Here is a 23,115-nt window from a genome sequence, read left to right as displayed (position 1 = left end):
GTAAGGCATAAAAAGTCATAAAAAAGTCACAGTATAGTAAGGCATAAAAAGTCATAAAAACGTCATAGTATATTAAGGCATAAAAAGTCATAGTATAGTAAGGCATAAAAAGTCATAAAAACGTCATAGTATACTAAGGCATAAAAAGTCATAAAAACGTCATAGTATATTAAGGCATAAAAAGTCATAGTATAGTAAGGCATAAAAAGTCATAAAAACGTCATAGTATACTAAGGCATAAAAAGTCATAAAAACGTCATAGTATACTAAGGCATAAAAAGTCATAGTACAGTAAGGCATAAAAAGTAATAAAAACGTAATTGTATTTTAAGGTATAAAAAGTCACAAAAACGTCATAGTATAGTAAGGCATAAAAAGTCATAGTATAGTAAGGCATAAAAAGTCATAAAAAGTCATAGTATAGTAAGGCATAAAAAGTCATAAAAAAGTCATAATATAATAAGGCATAAAAAGTCATAAAAAGTCATAGTATAGTAAAGCATAAAATGTCATAAAAACGTCATAGTATACTAAGGCATAAAAAGTCATAGTATAGTAAAGCATAAAATGTCATAAAAACGTCATTGTATACTAAGGCATATAAAGTCATAAAAACGTCATTGTATACTAAGGCATGAAAAGTCACAAAAACGTCATTGTATACTAAGGCATAAAAAGTCACAAAAACGTCATAGTATAGTAAGGCATAAACAGTCTTAACCTAGTACATGTCTGGACCACCAATGGTCAAACCCTGATTTTATCACTGCGATGTTGTTTGAAAAAAATCACCAAACGCATAAATGAAAGACAAAGACTGAGCTTATATTTCAGTTTTATTTACTTATAAACACTCAGATAGAAATTAACAGACTGTTCATTTGGAAAAATTGATTTTTGTGTCAGAACTAGGATCAGAAACATCCATCCTCTGCTGCAGTCTGTTCTCCTTGACACCAGTGAACATAATGCCACCGTGAAGTGCAACAGGATGAAATCCCAGAAGGTGCGGCGACGTCCGGAGTCCTGCCACGCCTACCACCCAAAGGTCAGTGCCGTGACTGAGGGATCATGGTGAACACATGATGAACACATGATGAATGCAATGAACTATTTTGAACAAAGCCTTATAAACAGTGGACACATTAGAAATAATCTCCTCCTAGAAACATGATGTCACTTCCCATTTACATACAAACATTTAACTTGGTTACAACATTACATAAATGTAACACAATACACTTAAAATAACAAAAATCCGAACACTTTATTTAAATCCCCCTTTTAAAGAGAGGAGGCTCTGAGCCTCTGTTCTGATTGGCTGACTGTTTTCTGACCAATCCAATAAAAATATAGCAGATTTCAGGTAAATCCTGCAAGGTTTGGATGGTGGGTCCAGGTGGGCGGGGCTTGGTGACTGCTTTGTTGTGACATCACAAAGTTCCAGAAGTCCTGACGGCTGGTTTTAAGGCTCAGTTTCTGAATACAGGCTGTGTGCATTTCTCTGTGGACTGAGGCTTTGATACTTTCACAGTATTAATATAGAAGCTAGAGCTGATCAATACTCACACTACACATGGACAGAAACCTTTACACTGGAGGAGACCTTTAAGTTTTAATGGTGGAACCTGAATCAGCAGTTTGAGACCAGCTAATATTGAACGTAGGACTTTACACTTCAACTTAAAAAGAGCTGGAGAAGAATGATCTCACACCTCCAAAAAATAAATCATATTAAATCAATAATTAACTGTTGTAATATTAACCTGATAACACATGAACTAGTGAAAGTGTATTTATTTAAAAGCTGATAGATATATATCCTCTACTGATGATGCATGTTTTCATGTATACTGATATGAACCAATATGTTAAACCTCAACAGGAAGATGCAAAGGAATGTGGAGGGGCGTCGGCCATCTCCCTGTCGATTTCCCTCTTCTCCAGCTCTCTGCTCGTCTCATTGGTTCACCGGTGGACATAAACCAGGACCAACCCACCAATCGGGAAGCTCAGAGGGGAGCCGGAGCCAGGATTTAAAGAAGAAGAAAGACTTCTAATGAGAAAGCAAAGCATGTAGCCAAGGGATTTATTCTTCTTCTTTTTTTTACTCACCACGAGAGACGACGGGACATCTTTTGTTTCCTGCTGCTCAGACGAGCTTCAGTCTCTCTGCGGCGCAGATAAAGGGCTATTTGATTTTTTAAAAAACGGATTTAGACTCGTTCCTGAACAGGGAGGAAAAGCTCTGAGGAGTCCTCATCCTGATGAAGCCCCGGGCAGACTCTCGAGGGGAGGGGACTCTCGGTGCCCCCCCCCCACCCCCCGGTGGACAGGTGTAAACAGTGCAGCTTCTGTTTGGAGAAATGTTGCCATTACATTTAAAACAAGAATGTAGCATCTTTGTAGCTTTTTTTTGATACAGAAATCTTGTGTATGAGTAGAGTTTTACATTCAAGTGATTTAACACAACTCTTCAGACGTAGGAAAAACAGCTTTAAACACGACGTTGTCAACAGAAAACAGAAATATCACATTTTAGATTTTTAACAAACTGAAGCCAAATGTTTAAGAGACCTAAACTGTGTCGCTCATTGAGGTGCAGGGTCTAAATTCAATGTGATTACTTTAAAATAAAGCTGGGGTTCAGTTTGACTGAAGCTGAACCATTATTTTGTAACAGAACAAAATGCGAATTATTTTCAAATGAACTGTTTGTTTTTTTGTTGAGTGCACAGCTATGAACAGTGAGTTCATTTCTCTACTAAACATCAGCAGCTAAATAAACTAAACAACAGCTGGAGAGACGTTACACTTCAGGTTCCACTAGACAGGAATCGAGAACTTCACATCCGACTCATTTAAAGTACAATATCCGGTAACATTCACTTTTACAGGTCTCGTATTTTCAGCAAATCTTTTGGAAACTTTCCCTGGAGAACAGAATCTTTCAGGTAAAGTTCTCAGAAATCTCAGGAAGTTTTTTGGCTTTAGTTGGTTAAAGATGAGAAAATTGGCCTGAATCCAAAACAAACAAAAAAACATGAATAAATAAACATTTTTTCACTTCCATTTGTTTTTCATTCAGTTTATTTTCACGTGGAGCACCAAGCGTCTTTTACACAACAGAGACTGAGTTTGTACATGAGGACATGTCAAGTCTTTATAGTCCTACCTCCACAGCATCATCACCAGGTCCCCGCCCCCCCCATGTCAGAAATACTTAACGGTGCGTTCAAGTGTTTCTTGTCAACTTGTAAAGTCAGAAATTTTGAGGCAAGTTTCCCTCAAACAACCAATAAAGTTTCTTGATTGTGTCTGAACAATCTGAGGGAAATAATTAGGTTTTGAATTTTTATTTTATATATATTTTCTATATAAAGTCAAACTACAAGTAAATTTGTATATATTTTTATATAGGAGAAATGATTAAATTCACATTTAGCAGCAGCAGTTTCACTGACCTGACACACCCGACATCATTGGTGGGTGTCATTGGTTGTTCTCTCTGATAACCACACCCCCTGACATGCACCTGTTCATCACTGGAGTCAGGTGAGAAGCTAAACCACCACCAAGACACATTAATAAGGATATGACCCAATTTGAAAAAGTTAATTAAAACTGCTGCTTTTTGCAATTCTGATATAAAAAAAAAAAAATCACATATTTCTGACTTTATGAGTTGTGTTCATTTACTTCAGCAGAAAGTTACAGGTGATACATGTACACATCCATGTCTCTGTAGTAATGCACTTCCTGTCAGTGAGGTCTGAAACACAGCTGACGTACCTACAGGAGGGTTCGGTTGATTCAAGCTGCGTTCATCTTCTCATGTGACAGTAAAAAACCAGGCTGACGTTCATCCAGGTTCAGCAGCTGTTAAACATCAGTTTGTTGACGCGTCAGTCGAACCCTCCTGCAGCTGCGCAGCGAGGTCGCCGCCTGCTGGACGGCTGCAGTAACGACGATACTGTGACATCATTAAGAAAAACAATCTCCCTATAGATACAGTTATCAATAATGTTTGTCTTTTCTTTTTAGTCTGAACTGCTTCTACTTCCACCAGTGATTTCCAACATTTTTACTTAAATTTAAACTTTAAATGTGATGAAAATGTTTGTGGGGGTTTTTTTCCTTCTCTTACAAAATCATTTAAATGATCTTTTTTTTTTTCTTCTTCAAAAACTCAATTTCACATATCTGGACATGTTTTATCTTCCATACAGGGAGGAACTCCGCTGTAATAAAAGATGGATTTGTTTTCTAATGAAACATCTGATATGTTTCTACCCCTGTCTGGAGGATGAGGTGGCGTGGAGGCAGAAGTGACGTCAGGCCGAGAAGTTTAATTGGTTTCACTCTGTTCAGAAGAGCAGCTGATAAAAATAGAAAAAATGAAACATAAATAAAGCAACTTTACTCTGCAACACAGAGGGATCAGTGCTGAGGATGAGCTGCATTCATTTGGCCTGAAGATGTTATAAATGGCTCTTTTTTTAAGGGGGATTTTTCCTTTAAAAATTAGCAGCAGAAATCCTTCAGAGAACTAGACGTTACCCATCAGCCACCGGGCCGATGACGAAGCAGCTTCTGGACGATTCGTTAACTCACAGAATTTATACAAACATTTACGCGTCGACGTGTGTCGGCGTGAAATAAATCCAAAGTGACGGTTACCGAGGAGCTGTGGGCTGACACGAGTTAATGCAGGAAAACTTCTGCACTTACTTTGAAATCTTGTAAAAACAGGAAACAAACAAAAAAAAAAAAAATTCACACTCAAAATATTTTAACCTGTAAAAATGTTTTTAAATTCAGCTGCAAATTTTCACCCCAAGCTTCTTCCTCGTTGGCAGAGAGGCAGACGTCCATCACAGAGCAGAAATAAATACAAAGATAAATCAGTCTGTTCACAGGCTGTAAATGAGCTTCATTTACATTCAATGCAGGAAGATTAAAATCTGCTCTGCCGTCTCCGGTTGGACGAGCGTTAAGGCGTTTCGGAGCAGGTTCCTCAGTGAAGCGTTTCTGGATAAATAAAAGTGAACTCTACATTTAACCGGAGGTTGTGGAGCCCGGAGGTTCTCAGGAGGAAGATCTGATCTCAAATCTGTCATCTACAAACATAATTGACTTTTTTTTCTTTTTGTCCCAGAAACCTGAAATGGATCGAGGTGATCTCAGCCCCAACTTTAAATCAAACCCACACTCACACAGAGCAGCTGTGGGACTAATGGGATGAAGCTGCTGGTGATTTCAGGGCATCAAGTTAATAATTTGAGTTTGAATTATTAACCTGAAGGAGCCAAAACAAACTGAGGGTGTGAATTACTAATCTGTGGAAGTCATTTATAAAAGAACCCCCCCTGCAGCCCCTGCCGGGCTCTGTAGAGCCGGGGCAGCACTGAGTTCAGTTTTTTTGCAGCTGGGACGTGAAGCGTTCGTTTGTCTCATCCGAGTCCCGCCCCCCCCCCGAGCGGCGGCGGCGCTACACAGCCTGCTGTTTGTCTTGAGCCGGCGCCGCCTCCTCGGCCTCCGCCCCCCTCTCCTGGTTCCAGTCTCGGAGGCCCTCCGGCAAACTGGTGTCCTCCTCGAAACTCCCAGTCCCCTCCACGAACTCCTCGTACGTCGACTTCTCCTCGAACGGCCGCGGGCCCAGCAGCTCCAACATGTCCGCCTTGTCCAGGACCTCCTTCTCCAGGAGGCGCTTCCCCACCTGAGGAGCAAATCAGGACACAACACTGAGGTCACTTCTCTTTTCCTCTGGGATACAGGTGTTTCTCTTCAGCGCGTGTGTTTTGTTCATCATCATTTGTATAAAGTGATAGATGAATGGTGAACAGTAATAAAGGTGTGAAGGAAATCAAAAGCTTCTTTCACCGTTTCAGCAGATCTTTCATTAGTTTATCCACCTCTCAGTGAGGAACTTGAACTTTTAAAACCTTTTTCAGTCACACTGGTCTAAGATTAATAAGAATAATGCAATAAAAATATCTTTTACCTTAGAATTTCTCGCTCTGCTCCCGGGGACAAAGGAACATAAATAAAGACGTTTGAATTTAAAACCTGCAGCTGTTGTAGAGACAAATGTCTGAGATGAAACCTTTAAGATGTTTGTGGGGAAGTTTGGCCAAAACAAAAAGACGGACAAACGTAGAGTGAAGAGTGATGTGCAGTAAATGCCCCGTTTAAGTCTTGAATTGTGGAGTGAAATAACACGCCCTGAAAACGCCTGAACGCCTACGAGCAGGTGGCGTGTTCGAGTCTCACCATCTCCACCAGCTCCTTCTTCTCCCTGATGAGCTGCAGCGTGCGCTCGTACGCTCGATCCACCAGCCCTCTGACCTCGCCGTCGATCAGCTCCGCCGTCGCCTCGCTGTACGGCTTCTCCATCACCATCTCGCCCTGCCGGGGCAGATCGAACGACACCTGCCCCACCTTGTCGCTCATCCCAAACTGCACCACCTGGGGGAGGGAGGAGGAGAACGAGGCGTCACGGCGGGAAAAAAGAATGACAGAGACCCGAAGCAGAGCCTGCAGGTGTGCTGTGCTTACCTGAGCGTACGCCGACTGCGTGACCTTCTTCAGGTCGTCCTGAGCGCCGGTGGTGATCCGGTCGAAGAAGACCTGCTCGGCCACGCGGCCCCCCAGCATCATACACATCCTGTCGAACAGCTGCTCCCGGCTGTACAGGTACTGCTCTCTGGGCAGGTACTGAGCGTAACCCAGACCCTTCCCCCGCGGGATGATCGACACCTGCACACACAGACGGCACAGGTAACATCTGCAGGTGTGATGTAATGACTCCAGGTGTTCTGTACACGCACAAGAGTGTGTCGTACCTTCAGCAGGGGGTCGGCGTGCTGCAGGAACCAGCCCACGATGGCGTGACCGGCCTCGTGATACGCTACAGTCTTCTTCTCTGTGGGCTGCAGGACCTGAGTCTTCTTCTCCAGACCTCCGATGACACGGTCGATGGCGTGCTCGAAGTGTTTGCCGTTGACGGACGGGTCCAGGTGTCTGGCGGCGATCAGAGCCGCCTCGTTGCAGACGTTGGCGATGTCGGCTCCTGATTGGTTCACAGGGAGAAACAACGACCTCGTGTTATTTTACCTTCTTTTCATTTCACTATCGTTTCTGTTCGTCTGTTTCAGCGTCTGAAACTTCACAGAAATATTTCTGAAGGTGACGATCTGACCGACTCGGGTGTTACAGACCCGTGAATCCAGGTGTAGCTGCGGCCATCTTCCTGGCGAGAGCGTCTTTGTCCAGGTTGGGGTCCAGTTTGATTGGTCGGAGGTGGACTTTAAAGATGGACGCCCTCCCCTTGATGTCCGGAGGACCTGAGAAGAGACGAGAGACATTCGCAGCGTAAACAACGATTGTTGTTTATTCCTGTCGGTTTTATTCGTCTTGTGGTTTCGCTTCTTTTACTATGTTGTTGTTGTTGTTGTTTTTAAAAATTGCTTCATAAACAAAGTTTCTTATTATAATATTAATAAATCACATGTGATCATCAGCACTTTTCCACCACGTGGTTTTATTATTGTGAAACAAACTCATCATTCAAGAGCTTATTATTAATTAAATATAATTACACAGGTGAACGTTTGTAACTTCAAGAACGAAAACTCTGGTGGAGGTGATGGTGTCAGGTTGTATGACATGGATGTGGGGGCGATCTGACAGCCGATTGGTTGGGGCTGTTATGACCCGGGCAGCGTGTCCCTGGGTCGGACCATCTTCTGTCTGTAATTCCCTCAAGTCCCTAAACTAAACTGTCTGTCTCCAAAACTGACAGGAAAACCATGTGTTGAGGTTTACCTATGTAGATCTGTCTGTCGAAGCGTCCCGGTCTCATCAGAGCAGGATCCAGGATGTCGGGTCTGTTGGTTCCGGCCAGGACGACCACGTTAGTGGCCGTGTTGAAACCTGAAAACACAGGAGGCGAAGACATGAAACATCAGACTTCCACGGTCCAGCCTGAAACATCGGACTCCAGCTGTTCTGCAGCGTACCGTCCATCTCCACCAGCAGCTGGTTCAGCGTGTTCTCCTGCTCGCTCTGACCTCCGAAGTTCCCCCCTCCCCTCTTCCTCCCCACGGCGTCGATCTCGTCGATGAAGAGGATGCAGGGGGCGTTCTTCCTCGCCAAGGTAAACATGTCCCTCACCTTCAGGGGGAGAGGAGTCGGTCAACACAACATCTGGTTCTCAGAGAGCACACACACTGGACAGATGTTCCCCTTCACTCACCCGGGCCGGACCCACGCCCACAAACATCTCCAGGAACTCGGAGCCGTTGACGGTGATGAAGGGGACGTTGGCCTCTCCAGCTGTGGCTTTGGCCAGCAGAGTCTTCCCCGTCCCAGGAGGACCGGACAGCACAGCACCCTGGGATACCACACACAGCAGGACAGTCGTTTATACTACCACCATGTCGTTTCATTGTCTCAAACATTTGGGAGAGAAGGAAAAAAATCAATCATTTAATTCGTCTTTACTTAGATTTTTTTCCATAGTTCTGAATTTTGTTGAAGCAAAGATCTAAAAACCTGATTATCCGAGTTCTGGTCTTTATTTTTAGACTTCTGTACATTTGAAAATGTTTTCTCTGCGCTCTGGATAAGATTGTGTTCTGTTCTGTACCTTGGGGATCTTGGCTCCGAGGTCCTGGTACTGCTGTGGGTTCTTCAGGAAGTTGACGAACTCCAGGATCTCCACTTTGGCCTCCTCGCAGCCGGCCACGTCCTTGAACTTCACGTCGATGCTGTCCTTCATCATTTTGGCCGTGGACTCGCCCATGCTGAAGGGCCCGCCCCTCCCGCCGCCGGCTCCTCCTCCCATCGGTCCTCGCCGCAGGGTGAAGAGCAGGAAGCCAATCAGCAGCAGAGTGGGGAGCATGCTCATCAGAAAAGAGCTGCGAGGACGAGGAGGAAACGTCACACAGCAGATGGGGAAAATGTCAAAGCATTAAAGAAACTCACTAACTGCTTTATGTGACGTATAAGACAATACTTTTTTTTTTCAGGAAATTGAGATTGAGAAATTTTGGGACGTCTAATTAATCGAGAACAAGACGGCTCCAGCTCAACAGTGCTCGCAGCTAATGAGCAGCTAACGAAGAGTTCAGCACGAGTTTCTGAAGGCTGCTGTGACGCCTCTTTCTGCCACAGAGAAAATAAACTCATGATGAGTTCAAAGCGCCTCCGACGTCTTAACCGCAAAAATGAACCAGGGAGAAAATATGTCAAACAGCCACGAATCACAGCTGAAAAACTCAGAGAGACTGAAACCGTCAGAGGAAATGACTGACGGGCGAGAGTGCGAGTCTGCGTCCCTGTTAGCACCTGGCATTAACATCAGGTGTCCGGATCACAACCGGACAGCTTGACGCTCCCTCCTTACACCCGAGCTGTACGGCGCACCGATGAGGAAAAACGGCTGTTAAACTCACCCGTCGCTCTCGGTGCTGTAGACGACGGTGGCTCGGTGCGACGGCTCCAGGCCGAGCTCCATGTGCGCCGTCTCCAGGTTCCTCTCGAACGTGTCCACGCTGCCGATGTTGAACCAGACGTAGCTCTGCACACATGACATCGTGTTACTGTCTGACGTCAGCTAACGCCTTTTCAACCTCTGGAAAATCTTTACTTTTGTTTAATTATTTACAGACTGAAATAAAGTCAAATTTTAATAAAGAGAATGTTACATTTTATTTAAACTGATGATTCAAAAACACCAAGAGTAAACAAAAGCATCTTATAAAGCTTTACCGAGTGCGTGGTATCAAAAAGCCCATTTCCAAACTGATTCCACAGGATCATTCCTCAGTCATCAAAATGCAGCAGATACTGACAAATACGCTAAATTTCATTACAGCAGCAAAAAACTGTGAAAATGAGGTAAAAGTTTGATTTTTTACATATTCTCTTTAAGAGATGATCAAATAAGATTCAGTGTCGTTTGTTTCTTCTCACCGCATCAGCGTCGGCTCCCGGCATCAGGATGACTCTGACGTATTGTTTGTTGATGACCTCCAGCCGATCCACCTGGACAGACAAAAGTATTAGAAATATTACAATTATATTCTTAAAAATTAAGTTTTCTTTTACCAGCTGAGGCGTGTTAGTAACTACAGGAGTGACTGGTGTGAATCCAGTGTGTCCTGGTATAAATGTCCCATGATTCCCCTCACCAAGCCTCTGCCCAGGTATCGGTGGACGAAGTCCTTCCAGCTGATCTCTCTGCCGTTGTCTCTGAAGTAGAAATAGAGCAGAGCTGAACCGACTCCGGCCACGGTGATCGCCATGTAACGGAAATCCTTCTCGTCCCAGGGGAAGTCGCCCTGAGGAGCAGCAGAGAGGAGACGCAGGTGTTGAAGTCAGGAACAGGTTATAAAGACGTTACGGTGATGAGGACACACGGGACGTCTGCTACACAGCTGACAATTACACAAGTCGTCTTGGTTTCCATTATTATAGCTGTTTTTTTATTTTAGTTGAACTACACAGAAGAAGTCTTTAAACAGCTTATAAGAATTTCTATATTCAAATATGTGTGTGTTCATCATACTTTGTGATGTCAGTTTGAATTGTGACAAACCTTCTGCATTCGGCTCCACCAGTCTTTTCCTCCACCTGCTCCTCCTCTCTTCCCTCCTCCTGATCTTCCTCCTCCTCCTCCTCCTCCATCTGAAACTCAAAGACGGTTTTATTACAACCAGGATTCATTCCCTCGTTTCCATCCCAGTATCAGGTTTCATCTCAGCTCGGCTTCCAGTGAAATAATTATTTAAGAGCGAGTTATTTCCTAAACTGATGCTGCTGTTACATGATATTTTCCCTGTTACACCAGCAGCAGAGCGTCACATCCAACATCCTGAGGGCATGGAAAACGTCAACATTTCAAATCTTTGCTTGATTTATTTATTAAACATCACAGCATTTAAACTGCTTTATCTGCAGATTATATTTCTATTATGCCTCCAGGTGTTTCTGCTGCTGTCTGGAGGTAAATACGAACGACTGAAGCTGCTGAACTGATTCAATAATATCCTGAGTGGTGATGAATGCAGGTAAAAACTATGAGAATTTGTATTAAATCAACTAAGAGAAAGTGACACTGAACGCACATCAGGGCTGAGCGATATGTTTTAAATCAATATTGGCATGAATCTCCATATAACAAACAGATGCAAAATCACATTTAAAATGATGAAAATACAATAATCGTCCGAGTCAAACGTAATGTATGCCGCAATAAAATGAGAAAATAATAACCACATGAAAACGTACACCCAGCAGCTCTCACCTTTGGGTTCAGCGGAGTACAGTCGCCGCTGAGTCGGCTGGAATCTGCGACTCAACAGGAAGTTAGCCGGAGTCCGACAGACGTTCTGGAAAAGACCCCACAACCCCTGTTAGTACAGATAGTGGTATATGGCTTTACGACCACACACTGAGGGTCACCTGACCTTCACTGCATTAGTCTCTGTGATCAGTGCAATAATGCAGATGTAGGGATCAGCGTGACAAAACTAAGTAGGAAACCTGGTTCAACAGCTATTTTGAAAACATATTAAACTACTTGATATTCAATGCTGTGATAAACTATACTCACATGCCCGTATGTACACAGAAAGCTAATTTAAGGCATGAGTCAGACAACCCACTTTTCTTTATTGCGCTTTGAGCTGCAGTAGAAGGAGACTAACACAAGGAGGGAATTTTGTACTAGAAACAATACAACTCTGGAAAATACCCATTCATTTGTCCTCCTCTCATTTCAGCTTCAGTTAAACATTAGAAAACCCATTATAGTGGAGCAGGCACTGTGGATTTAACCCTTCGTCACTTACACTGAAACTGTCTTAAGGAGATGGATGAACATTAATAACTACCAATGACCCTTTAAATGTGTAACTGGCCATGTGACCATGTGACCATGTGACTACGAATATACATGTATCTATATAAAACTAAGGAGACAACAGAATGGAATGATTTTTGATAAGTCTGATGCCATTTGACAACAGTGTATTAGTGTATAAATAGTAGTGTAAAAAGGATTGTTAAAATCCAAAGTAATCTATTTCAACAGCTTGTTTTATTTGATCCGTCAAATATGGTAAAGAAAAGCGTCAAGTGTGTCAAATATTTGCTGGTTTTCATTTGAGGGGTTGAAACGTCTGCCACTGAAACTAATAATTCATTACCAAAAATAGTTGTTGATTAATCAATTAGTCTGCAGCTCAGGAGCTATTTGTAGCTTTTTTAATGACTAATTACAGTATTAGCTACTGCTAGCTAATCCCTCCGTCAACAATGGTGTAGAACAATCCCTCGTATGTGTGACATCTGCTGATAAAAGAAGTAGTATGTTACCGATACTTGATCCTTTAAAAAACAGCTAACGGTTACATCACCTAGCGTTGTCCGTACACTAATGTTAGCTAGCGGCTAGCAGTGTTTTCAGACAGGAAAAAAAGTCGATTTCTTCTCGTTAAAGGTTATTTTTATTGGATTTTATTGGATCGTACTAATGCTGAATTAAAGAGTGGAAAAAGTATAAAGCAGAGCAGGTCTGAAGTAGATTTTTTAGATGGTATGTTATCTTGTTAATACACAAACGACCCCTGAACTGGATGGTTCTGCAATCAGATTTAGCACGCCGTCGGGCTAGCTAGATATCCGTTCGTCTAGACAAACAAATTTCAGTTTAAATCTAACCTCCATCCCACGTGAAGAAGATATTTGGACCATTACGTCCCTCACGGACTAATTTTTTCTTTTTCTTTTTTTTTTTTACACAGCTATTATTCCTAAAAACTTCCATCTTCACTTACCGGGGCGGCGGAGCTCAGGTATCCGGCTGAGAAGAACCGTCTTGCCGTCACCGCGGAGAGCCGTGCCCGGGCTCCTCCAGCCCGACAGAGAGGCAGCGCGGCCGCCGAGAGAAGCCTCAGCAGCTGAGACATCCTCCCTCTGCCACCAGCCCAACCTTTTAGTCAAAAACACTAACTTTTTTTGCTTAGTTCCCTCCAGCGAACTTCATTGTGTAGCTGGCGCAAATGTTATTGAATAAGAGCAACTGTGAGAAATGTCAACGGGAGGATGATGTAAAGGCCCAGGAGACTGTCTCTGCAAATGCCTGTACGAAATTATTGTTTGGAAATTTAAAAAATATAATAATTATGAAAAATTATTTAGCTACAAAACACTATTTCACTACAAAACAAGATAAGTCGCTGATCTGCTGTAAGTAAATGCATATAATTCGATTTAAAATGGCTTTATTACTTTCAGGCATGAGACGATGAGCCGCGGGTCCTCGCAGCACACCTTCACTCTGATTGGCTGAGACAGAGAGGCACATTCTCCAATGCTGCTCACCTCGACTTCATGTAACACTCACCAAAACATGTCGTAACCGTGACTGTCTGTTTTTCTCCTTCTGTCCATTATTGTCATAGAAAAAGTAAAAGAAAAAAGTAGTTTCAGCTGTAGAGACGTTAGGGTCAATAAAGGTTCAACAATATTTAATACATTTAACAACATAATAAAATATTGAAAATACAACATTAGTAAGATTGAAATAAAGAAGGTAAAAAAAGGAAAATGATAGAAATTAAATTATCAATATCCCAGAGGCGCTGCTGGTAATCAATGGTCAACAACCCACAGATTTTTAATTAACTATCACAGGACTATAACACAAAGAAAAGCAGCAAATCCTTAATGCCAAGAGGTTAAAACCATAACATTTAGTGATATTTGTCCAGACACAATTTCACTCCTTTTATCATTAAAACTATAAACAATACATTTAAAAAAAACAAACAAACAAAAAAACCAATACCATTATTTTACACTGCGAAAGGGATGGCTGAATGTGATTTCAGTTGGACTGTCATCAATTAGCTAATTAGATTAATTGAAATAGAAAAACCAAAAACAGAAAAATGAAATCAACTAATCATTTCAGCTGTTTTTTCAGTTGCTTCATATACACCGCACAAAAACTGTAAATATATAATCACGTATTGGAAATTCAACAGTCAGCAAATGTAAAGAAATTTTGTAACTGGGGGGAAAAAAATGAACTAAAAGCAAAGAAAGGTGAACATTGGATAAAAGCCTAGGATTTAATACAGACACCCATCTCTCTCCATCCCTGGTTGTGTTGAGGCTGTAGAAGTCTTTGGACGGATGTACCTGTTTTTGTTATTTCCAGACTTGATTATGTTTTCTCTCCGATAAAGAAAAGATAAAGTGAAGTTCTACCTGATCAGTCCTAAAATACTTATGGCCAAATTTTAGATCCGTAAGTGGAAACTCCTTTTTTCCTGCTCTGGTTAATGAAATGAAAACTTTATGTTGTTGTTTCTTTGTATAACTGTAATTTTGTTGATGTTATATGATCCCGATATTATACAATATACTGTTGTCGTACAACTGTAGGAGAATAAAAAACCCTCAGCTTCCTCGGTAGGTGCTGTAGGAGAACCGACTCATAAGCAGAGGGAGGTGGAACCTCTGCTCCGGGTCACTGATGGTGAACACGACCTGGAGATACACACAAACCACACCGAATCATATAGTTTATTATAGTAGATACTATATTTATCTCCTGTAGTGAAACACATATCATTGTCATGGTTCAATCATATTTCTCATACACAAACAAACTCCATCCTCACTGTTTTTTTTTTTTTCAGATTTGGCGACACCTTGTGGCGATCAGTGGTCACATCGGCAGTGTTTTCACAAGCAGCTGTTGTGCTGATGAAACTGTTTATATATTCATTTACAGATGTGGAAGTGTCAATACAACAGTGTAAAAATACACAAGTAATTTAGTTGTTGATTATATAAATATCAAATAAACGTAATGGAGTGTTTTCCTGTGAAATATAGTGGAGTTGGAAAATTAGTAAATATTCTTAGTCACCATTGTTAATTTATAAATTCTTTTGATAAATATTTGAATCACCCATTTGAATACTGTTTAAATAAATCCTTAGAAAAAATGTATTTATTAATACTTATTTATAGATCGTTATGTAAGTGACATCTTGGCTCACCTCTACATAGGGGTAGAAGGAGGTCTGACCCCGACTCTCCCAGTATGAACCGGTCTCAAAGCGCAGCTTGTACATGCCGGGGGTGAAGGCTCCTCGGCTGATGAGTCCTGGGCAGCGCCCATCTTCGTTTGTTGTCCTAAAAATCATCAACTTTAAAACTCAGAGGGACTCTGACTGTCAGCTTCAGTCTCTAATCCTTCTACCTTTCTCCCAGACAAAGAAAAGCTTCGCCCTGCTCTCCTTCAGAAAACATTATGGTACAATTTCATTATTAAAATTCAGCATCTTCTCCTCAGGTTTCAGATCGGACACATGTTCGCACCCTTACCCGACAGTCAGCATGTTCCATATCATCAGCTTGGTGTCGAGTCGATGCAGGCTGACGGCCATCTTGGCTGCTGGGACGCCATCACCGGCGTTCAGCACGTGAGTGGTCAGAGGGCTGGACTCTGCTGCTGCCATGGTCTGCTGGAGAGGAGGTGAGAACAGGTGAGTCTTACCTGTATATTTCCCTCACATTAGACCCTGACTAGGAATCTGCTGCAGCATTTACCCAATCAACAAAAAACAAACACACAAAATCACCAAAAATACTATTTTAATTAGAGTTTAAATTAACACTTGCAAGAAAATCAATGATTCACCAGCAGATTAAAGATTAAACCATGCTTCTCAGTTAGTCCACAAAGTAGTCCAAGGACTTTCAACCACATTTGACCCTTGACTCCCTCTGCCCCCCACCCAAAACATCTCATGATATCCAGCAGTTAGTGGTAGTCATGTGAATGTGAGTTCCTCCTGCTGCTTTCTGTTAAAAATCTACATAAATACAAATATATCAGTCTAAGAAACCTCTTGTAATATTTTTGTGCATATGAGGAGACCAACCTAAAGATGGCTCCCAACCCAAACATAGGAAAACTAACGAGTAGCAACATGAAATATGTCCAGAAAATGGGAACGAAAAACACAAAGAAAAAAAAAAGATCAGAGATCAACCAACATTGATATTGATCCTGGTTGAAAACATGAACAAAACACTTGTGTGAAGCGTTTTAAATCCAGTCTCTGGAGACAAATACAGAACGCTCACACGCAGGTGAATACAGGTGTATTAATGTGAACCTGAGAGACCTCACAGCTCAGTCAGTTTCAGTGCAGTTTGTAATAAGAGAAGCACTTACCTCCGTGTACACGCTCCTCTCTGCTGCAGCGACTTCATTCACTTCCCAAAACTCACCCAACCAGCTGTACCATCACTGCACACGCCCACTGCTCAGAGACACTTTACCCAGCCTGCACTGCAAACAGACCCGGTGTCAAAGGTCGTTCCTGACTCTCAGGAGTCAGTAGAACCAGCTGACAGTGCAGCTCAACACAAGGTTCACCGTTTGATCGTGATTGTTTGTACATGATAAGGTTCTGATTTAATTAAAACACTGACTGTCTAATACCATTAACAGCCTGAGTGGAAGTTATTCTTATTCACATAATTTCATTTTTTATTGTTGCTGCTTCAATATTTTCACTTGTTTTTGTACATCTCTGAAAATTCACTTTCTATATTTTCTCATATATTCAACATAATGAATTTCACCTATAGGCTGTCTAAAGATGCGGATATATACTTAAGGTGATAGTCTCGCATTTATGAGGTTAATTTTGTGTCTTAATTAAAATTCAAAGACGCGAATGCCTGTCTTTGACTGACTGAGTGACTGACTGACTCAGCTGGTTTCAACTGGTTCAGTTGATTATACTATTTCTGATTTAGGTAGATTTACACTGTAAAAATAAATCCTAATTTTATGGGAAATAACTTAGTTTTCTAATAGTAATTTTCAGTTTTTTTTTAATTGTGTAGAAAAGTCTGTAAAATGACAGAAATGATCTGTGAATTAACAGCCAAACTTCTATTTTAAGCATTATGCCAATAATAATGAATTACATTTATTTCCCATTTTTGTAAAGAAGAATTACTGTATTATTTATACAGTAATTCTTCTGCTTTCTTAAATTACAAACAAATCTATGTAAAATGACAGTAATTATCAGTAATTAAAAATGTAGCTTGTTATTATAAAGGTTAATGTCCATATGAACAATTTAAAGATGTTCTCTGTAATTTCAGGATAAATCTTATTAGTTTTACATTTATGTGACTTCTACATTCAAACTTTATAATTCTGGATGAAATGTAACAAACTTTTTTTCATCACATCAAACATCAAACCCAGGCACATGGAGATTTCCAGCGTGTGATCTGCTGGGATTGTGAACTAACAGCATGTCTGAGATGTTCTGTGAAGCCGGACCAGCAGCTGCTTTGTGACCAAGAGGAGGATTGTTTCAATTGTATCCTGAACACAACAAGTAGCCAGGGAAAGTTTCAGAGAAGAGAGTTATGTGGTCAGATTCATGGCTGGACCACAGCAGCACTGACTGAGTGACTGAGTGACTGACTGACTGACTGAGTGACTGAGTGATAGAGTTGAGTTTTACTGTTAAACCTTTGGTCAGCTAAATATCATGTGACGTGAGTCATTTTTTCCATCCAGTGCACACATTGTTAAAATTGACCAACAAAAACCTAAAAAGTAAATGGCACAATATTTTGCCATTATTTTAAGGGCACATTGTCAATATGCGCCGTCATAAAGTAGGTGGGTGCACAGCGTGTAGAAACTTGAGTGGATTCACTTTATTGAAGATGTTTGATCACAATAAATTAGGAAAAATCTGTAAAATACATTTTTTTCTCTGTAGAAATATTAATGAAACTTTCCGTACATTTATTGTTTTTACACTTTATTTGAATTAGTATATTTTACTTTAATTTGATGGTTTCTGTTTGGCAGCCACTGCTGCCAGTCATTTGACCGTTTTTTTGTAGGTGTAATAGACATGTAGGCTGATAATTAATTAAAAAAGAACCAAACAGTTTCAAGCACAAAACTAAATACCCACCAAACCCTTACAAGACCTATGGCTGTCAGAGAATATTACATTTATTCCTGAATTAAACCATAATATCACATAATTTTGAATTCCTACACCCGGATATAAAAAAAATATATAATTATTACAGACACAAATCTCCAACACATCTCTATTTTATGAAAAATACCTTTACTACACTCACATTAAAATACGTTACATTCAGCACTGAGAAAAAACACAAAAGCATCAACAGCAGAAACTACACTGAAGCCAAATGAAGTGTTGTCATATTTCCAAAATGATTCTGTACTTTCAGTTACAGAATTTCTTATTAAAACATTTAGTATAATTTTTTTTAAAGTCTGAAATAATGTTTAAGTAAAAAGTGCCACTACTGTACACATAAATATTTTACATGAACGCTCTGAACATATTTACAGTCTGTCACAGTTGTCCATGTCCAGCTGGGTAAAGATGCTGGAGGAAAAGTCTTTATGTGTTTGACTTCGCAACAGTTTGGTGGCTGTGCTCACCATAAAATCAGTCACCTAAGATCTGGTGGAAAAGAAAAAATCTCCTTGAATGCAAGTGATGTAAACAAACTAAATATTTCACAATTAATGTGTTTTTACACTGGTTTAATTAAATACTGTTCTGTGTAGTACAGGAATTTCACCCTCGTTTGATCGTGGGTTGGAAGAACATTAGCAACAGGAAACAATTTTAGTAATTTAACTTAAGATAATCTGAATCAATTGTTTTTATCTGCTGATCTGTTAACAAATGTGGAGCTAACTCTTTTTTTCTGCCAAACTGTTTTGTCTGTTGGGTCAACCAAACAGTTTAAGGTGGTAAATGATCCTGTCAGCTAAAGTAAAGTGAACCGGTTCAGTAACTGAACTGTTATACAGCTGAACCACTTGCTGAACTGTCCTATTTAAGTAGCCTACACCAAATACTATGAGCTATTAACCTGGAACTGTTCTCATCTGTCAAACTGATCGGTTAGCTAAACCAAACTGTTTTAGTCGTTAAAATGATCCATCAGCTAACCAGAACCAAACTGTTTCATCTGCCAATTTAATCCGCTAGCTAACCTAAACCAAACGGTTTTAGCTATTTAACTGATCCGTTAGCTAAACTCAACCAAACAATTTTATCTGCCAAACTGATCCATTAGTTAACCTGAGCAAATCAGTTTCAGTCATAAAACTAATTCAATAGCTAAGATGAATCCAACTGTTTTAGCCATTAAACTGATCCGTTAGCTAACCTGAACCACCCTGCTAAACTGTTACCTAATGCAAAACCAACAGTTTTAGGTACTGACCTAATGACAAATCAAATTGTTTTAGCTGCTGAGCTAAACCACAGGTAACAATCCGAACTGCTTTAGCAGCTAAACCAAGACAAACTGATTAATATGCAAAAGTTTAGTTTAGCTAACTTTAATTCAGCTGCTAAATTAGTCAGCTAACCGGTCCAATATTTTTATTTCCAATTAAATGCTCATTCCAGGAAATTGTCAGAGTATATAAATCAGTTTATAACTAATTTCCTGAGTGAATTAGACAATAGAATCAGAGAGCAGAGAGTCATAAAACCGTGCTCACTGAGCCTTTAATGCACAACTATAATGCAGTCCTGTACACAGCTGGTTACACATGATGATAACAGGCCTGATGAAAATAAAATGGGTGATAAGGAGCTGCCAGCTGCTGCCACACTGACTTCAATAACATAAATCAGAGTGGAGTCCACTATGGGAAGCAATTGGTTAGGGTGATAAATGGGGCCAATATGATCTTTTTAGTAAATTATTTATTTTTATTCTGGTATGGAGTATCATACTGGATATGTACTCTGGTTTGAGTAAATATAGCACACACAGTAGAATAGTATACGCTATATACTGTATAATATACCCAGGTAGCAAAATTAAACTTCTAGCCCAAATTTGCCTCGGTCCTCGGCCCGAATCTGGCCCGTATACTTCCAAATCTGAGCCGATTCCAGCTGTTATCCTGCAGTGTTGGCTGACAGCCAGGAGATTTCAGGGCAGTCTTGTATCATATCAAAAAGTTAATTTTACTCTTCTTACGTCATGGAAAACGAGCCAAACATAGCTCATGAATTTGACACGTTTTGGTAGGTAGTTCGTTTTAAGATGTCGCACCATCCTTGATTGCATTACTAAAGAGAGGCCAAAATAAAATAAAATAAATAGCCAATGTGCCAAGATTCTTTAAGTCCATTTTTACAGTGTAGTTGTAATTTACCGGCTGCCCGAAAGATAGGAAATGATCTACAAACTAATACCATCAGTATGTATGGTGCTTTACAGAAACACAGGTTTAGCTATATTGTCCCACGTGACCAGTTACACAGGGGAGTTTTGTTGAGTCAGTGTTGATGGAAACCAGAGCTAAGAAGACAGTGATGGACAGGTAGTGACAGATTCAGGTGTGGAGGAGGGTCAGTCCAATGCAGTTCATGTTGCCAACGCCTCCTTGAAGCATCTTCCATCCCAGCTGTTACCGATTCAAGCTTCTGTTTCTGGAAAGCGAACAGAAAGAGGAGTCGGAAAGCAGACGTCGACAGATCTCCAGGACACAAACAAGAGACAATATGAAAATTCTCCAGGTACAAGAGAATCCACAGAGAATACATCCAAAGTGTTCCTTTTAGATCTGATAATAAATGCATTTTAACAACAGAAATTATCTATAATATTCTTCCAAGATTATCTTTTTTTAGCTTTTGGTCTTTTTTGCATTTGTTGACAATGAGAGAAATAAAGAAAATAGAAGCAGCTTCATGGTTTACTGGGTTAAAACATCTAAACCCACCAGGCTGGTTCTTCACAGTGCGTCAGTGTGAGCGTTCGTACCTGAGCTGCGGAATCACAGGTCGTCCTCCAGATCAGACGGGTGCTGCTTTATCTGGAAACACAGAGGAAGAAGCTCTTCACAAGGGGTCAATTAAAAGACACTGCAGTTAGGCTTCATTAACACAGCCTCCCTCCTCGTCCTCCTCCTCCCCTTCCTCCTCATCACCATCATCATCATCACTGCAGCCTCATTTCAGATGGATGTAACACACTCATTGATGCACACCCACGCTTGTATTTTCAAGTCGTTCATCCCCACACTCCACAAAAACAGTAATTTCCTGTTCATGCGAACACACTTTGTTGCACGCACACACACACACACACACACACACACACACACACACACACACACACACAGACAATAATTACTGACACACTCTGTTATTCACACACACTCAGTTTCTTCCTGTCAGAGGAACAATGCAGCAGATTAAGGGCCGGTCTGTTCTCTGCCTCCGCTCAGATTAATGAGGCAGCTTCGCTCTGTCAGGCAGGTAGGAAGCCTGCAGGCTAATTCTATATCATTATGTTTCCCTGTAAAGAAACAGAGACAGTGAAAGCACCGCTCCTCCGCTCGGCTGATCCGCTTCACGCCGCCGAGGTGCTGAATTAAAAAAAAAAGACCTGCAAGGCAACAATGAAAACGTCGGACACCACAGATTATGCAAATTGACTTTTTGGACAGTCTGCGCTGTGTGGACGAGAAACCCCGTCAGTGTAGAGACAGGTGAGGGGACGGACTGGAGCAGATTCATACAATCTATTTTTATGTTCATTTAATTTATTATCTAGAAAACATTCTTCAGAAAAACTGTGACGACATTTTTTCACTTCACATTCACTTTTGACAATTAATTGAGAAAATAATTGGCAGGTTTATTGGTAATGAGATGTAAATGACATCGTCCTGCTAATAACTGACTGTCCACCAGAGGGCAGAATTACATCACCTTCTACACTGGAGCTGACTGCAGAGGGGGCAGTTATTGTGGTAGTCATTAAACCGAGTGGGAGCGTAGGTGTGGGTGAGGTTGGCGTAGGTTAAGTAGCGCTAGTTAGGTAGCCTGTGGGGTAGTTGTTGGAAATATTTACCCTGCAGGGATAGAAATGGTCTATATTTACCTTGTGGGGGGGGGGGGGTTCTGTGGGGGAATCAGGGGTAAATATTTATCCTGTGGGGGTAGTAGTGGTATATATTTACCCTGTGTGGGTAGTAGTTGTGTATATTTACCCTGTGGGGGTAGTAGTGGTTTATGTATTTTACCCTGTGGGGGTAGTAGTGGTATATATTTACCCTGTGGGGGTAGCTGTGGGGGTAGAAGTGGTATATATTTACCCTGTGGGGGTAGTAGTGGTATATATTTACCCTGTGGGGGTAGCTGTGGGGGTAGTAGTGGTTTATGTATTTTACCCTGTGGGGGTAGCTGTGGGGGTAGAAGTGGTATATATTTACCCTGTGGGGGTAGCTGTGGGGGTAGTAGTGGTTTATGTATTTTACCCTGTGGGGGTAGAAGTGGTATATATTTACCCTGTGGGGGTAGCTGTGGGGGTAGTAGTGGGGGTAGTGCTTACCCTGTGGGGGTAGCTGTGGGGGTAGCTGTGGGGGTAGTAGTGGTATATATTTACCCTGTGGGGGTAGCTGTGGGGGTAGTAGTGGGGGTAGTGCAGCGGCTCGTCCTCGCTGGCCTCTCCTGGTTCAGGACTTTCTCTCTCCAGACTGCTGACTGAACCTCGACGAGGAGAACCCGACACACTGGGCTCCCTGCTCTGAGGACACTCTGACACACACACACACACACACACACACACACACACACACACACACACACACGCGCGCACGTCAAACACCTAAAGAAGAACATCCTGTCATGACATGACATCATCATGACTCAGATACTTGATTGATTTTGGACATTGTGAACAAATGAGTAAGATAATAAAAAAAACACTTGGTTATATAATGAAACCCGGATCACCGCCTCGCGGTCGTATCCCTCCGCCGCTCAGACTAGTTCCAGGTCACGTCCCTGTTTATCCAGAGTCACAGAAAATATTAAAACATCTGTGTGAAGTCTTGAGTAACGGCTACGGTCACACTGACCTTTGACCTTCAATCACCAAGTGAACATTTGTGCCAAATTTGAAAATGTTCCCTCAGGTCACCGTGACCTTGACATTATGTACCCTACATATAACATT

The 23,115-nt window shown here is 41.3% G+C and overlaps 2 protein-coding genes and 1 long non-coding RNA gene across 5 annotated transcripts; 1 reads left to right on the top strand and 2 right to left on the bottom strand.

The window, feature by feature from the left end:
* The first annotated feature begins 951 nt into the window (after positions 1 to 951).
* LOC111647394 (uncharacterized) lies at positions 952 to 3,072 on the top strand. Its single transcript, XR_002760035.2, has 2 exons — positions 952 to 1,048; positions 1,886 to 3,072. It is a non-coding gene; the product is annotated as an uncharacterized LOC111647394 (long non-coding RNA).
* Positions 3,073 to 4,189: 1,117 nt separating this feature from the next.
* LOC111647393 (mitochondrial inner membrane m-AAA protease component AFG3L1-like) lies at positions 4,190 to 13,119 on the bottom strand. Its single transcript, XM_023396990.2, has 15 exons — positions 12,846 to 13,119; positions 11,312 to 11,396; positions 10,604 to 10,692; positions 10,197 to 10,346; positions 9,979 to 10,050; positions 9,459 to 9,583; positions 8,651 to 8,921; positions 8,258 to 8,395; positions 8,022 to 8,175; positions 7,828 to 7,935; positions 7,221 to 7,346; positions 6,846 to 7,072; positions 6,559 to 6,759; positions 6,274 to 6,468; positions 4,190 to 5,719 (listed from the first exon to the last, which is right to left on the bottom strand). The coding sequence occupies exons 1-15, from the start codon at positions 12,975 to 12,977 to the stop codon at positions 5,492 to 5,494; spliced, it is 2,301 nt and encodes a 766-aa protein (XP_023252758.1). The 5' UTR covers positions 12,978 to 13,119; the 3' UTR covers positions 4,190 to 5,491.
* A 402-nt stretch (positions 13,120 to 13,521) lies between these two features.
* On the bottom strand, positions 13,522 to 16,392 carry LOC111647392 (5-hydroxyisourate hydrolase-like). Of its 3 annotated transcripts, none has more exons than XM_023396989.2 (4): positions 16,268 to 16,392; positions 15,412 to 15,551; positions 15,084 to 15,219; positions 13,522 to 14,565 (listed from the first exon to the last, which is right to left on the bottom strand). In XM_023396989.2, the coding sequence occupies exons 2-4, from the start codon at positions 15,543 to 15,545 to the stop codon at positions 14,476 to 14,478; spliced, it is 360 nt and encodes a 119-aa protein (XP_023252757.1). In that variant the 5' UTR covers positions 15,546 to 15,551; positions 16,268 to 16,392; the 3' UTR covers positions 13,522 to 14,475. The 3 variants fall into 3 exon arrangements, with proteins under 3 accessions (XP_023252757.1, XP_087027499.1, XP_087027498.1); XM_087171373.1 differs by having other exon boundaries at positions 15,412 to 15,548; positions 16,268 to 16,366; XM_087171372.1 differs by lacking the exon at positions 16,268 to 16,392 and adding an exon at positions 16,087 to 16,217.
* Between the last annotated feature and the right edge of the window lie 6,723 nt (positions 16,393 to 23,115).

Source organism: Seriola lalandi, unplaced genomic scaffold (genome assembly GCF_002814215.2).
Source record: "Seriola lalandi dorsalis isolate HSWRI2012SDOR001 ecotype SW California unplaced genomic scaffold, Sedor1 jcf7180002054988, whole genome shotgun sequence".
Lineage (NCBI taxonomy): Eukaryota > Metazoa > Chordata > Actinopteri > Carangiformes > Carangidae > Seriola > Seriola lalandi.
This window is presented reverse-complemented; position numbering and strand designations above follow the sequence as displayed.

What these genes read in the sequence shown, in the direction of transcription:
- LOC111647393 (XM_023396990.2), bottom strand. Translation starts at nt 12,977, where the DNA reads ATGTCTCAGCTGCTGAGGCTTCTCTCGGCGGCCGCGCTGCCTCTCTGT. An exon ending in GTACTCCGCTGAACCCAAAG is followed by an intron (nt 10,693 to 11,311) that starts GTGAGAGCTGCT and finishes TTTGAGTTTCAG; the next exon opens with ATGGAGGAGGAGGAGGAGGA. An exon ending in AGCTACACCTGGATTCACGG is followed by an intron (nt 7,073 to 7,220) that starts GTCTGTAACACC and finishes TGAACCAATCAG; the next exon opens with GAGCCGACATCGCCAACGTC.
- LOC111647392 (XM_087171372.1), bottom strand. Translation starts at nt 16,113, where the DNA reads ATGTTTTCAACCAGGATCAATATCAAT. An exon ending in TGGAACATGCTGACTGTCGG is followed by an intron (nt 15,220 to 15,411) that starts GTAAGGGTGCGA and finishes GATGATTTTTAG; the next exon opens with GACAACAAACGAAGATGGGC. An exon ending in CCTTCTACCCCTATGTAGAG is followed by an intron (nt 14,566 to 15,083) that starts GTGAGCCAAGAT and finishes GTGTATCTCCAG; the next exon opens with GTCGTGTTCACCATCAGTGA.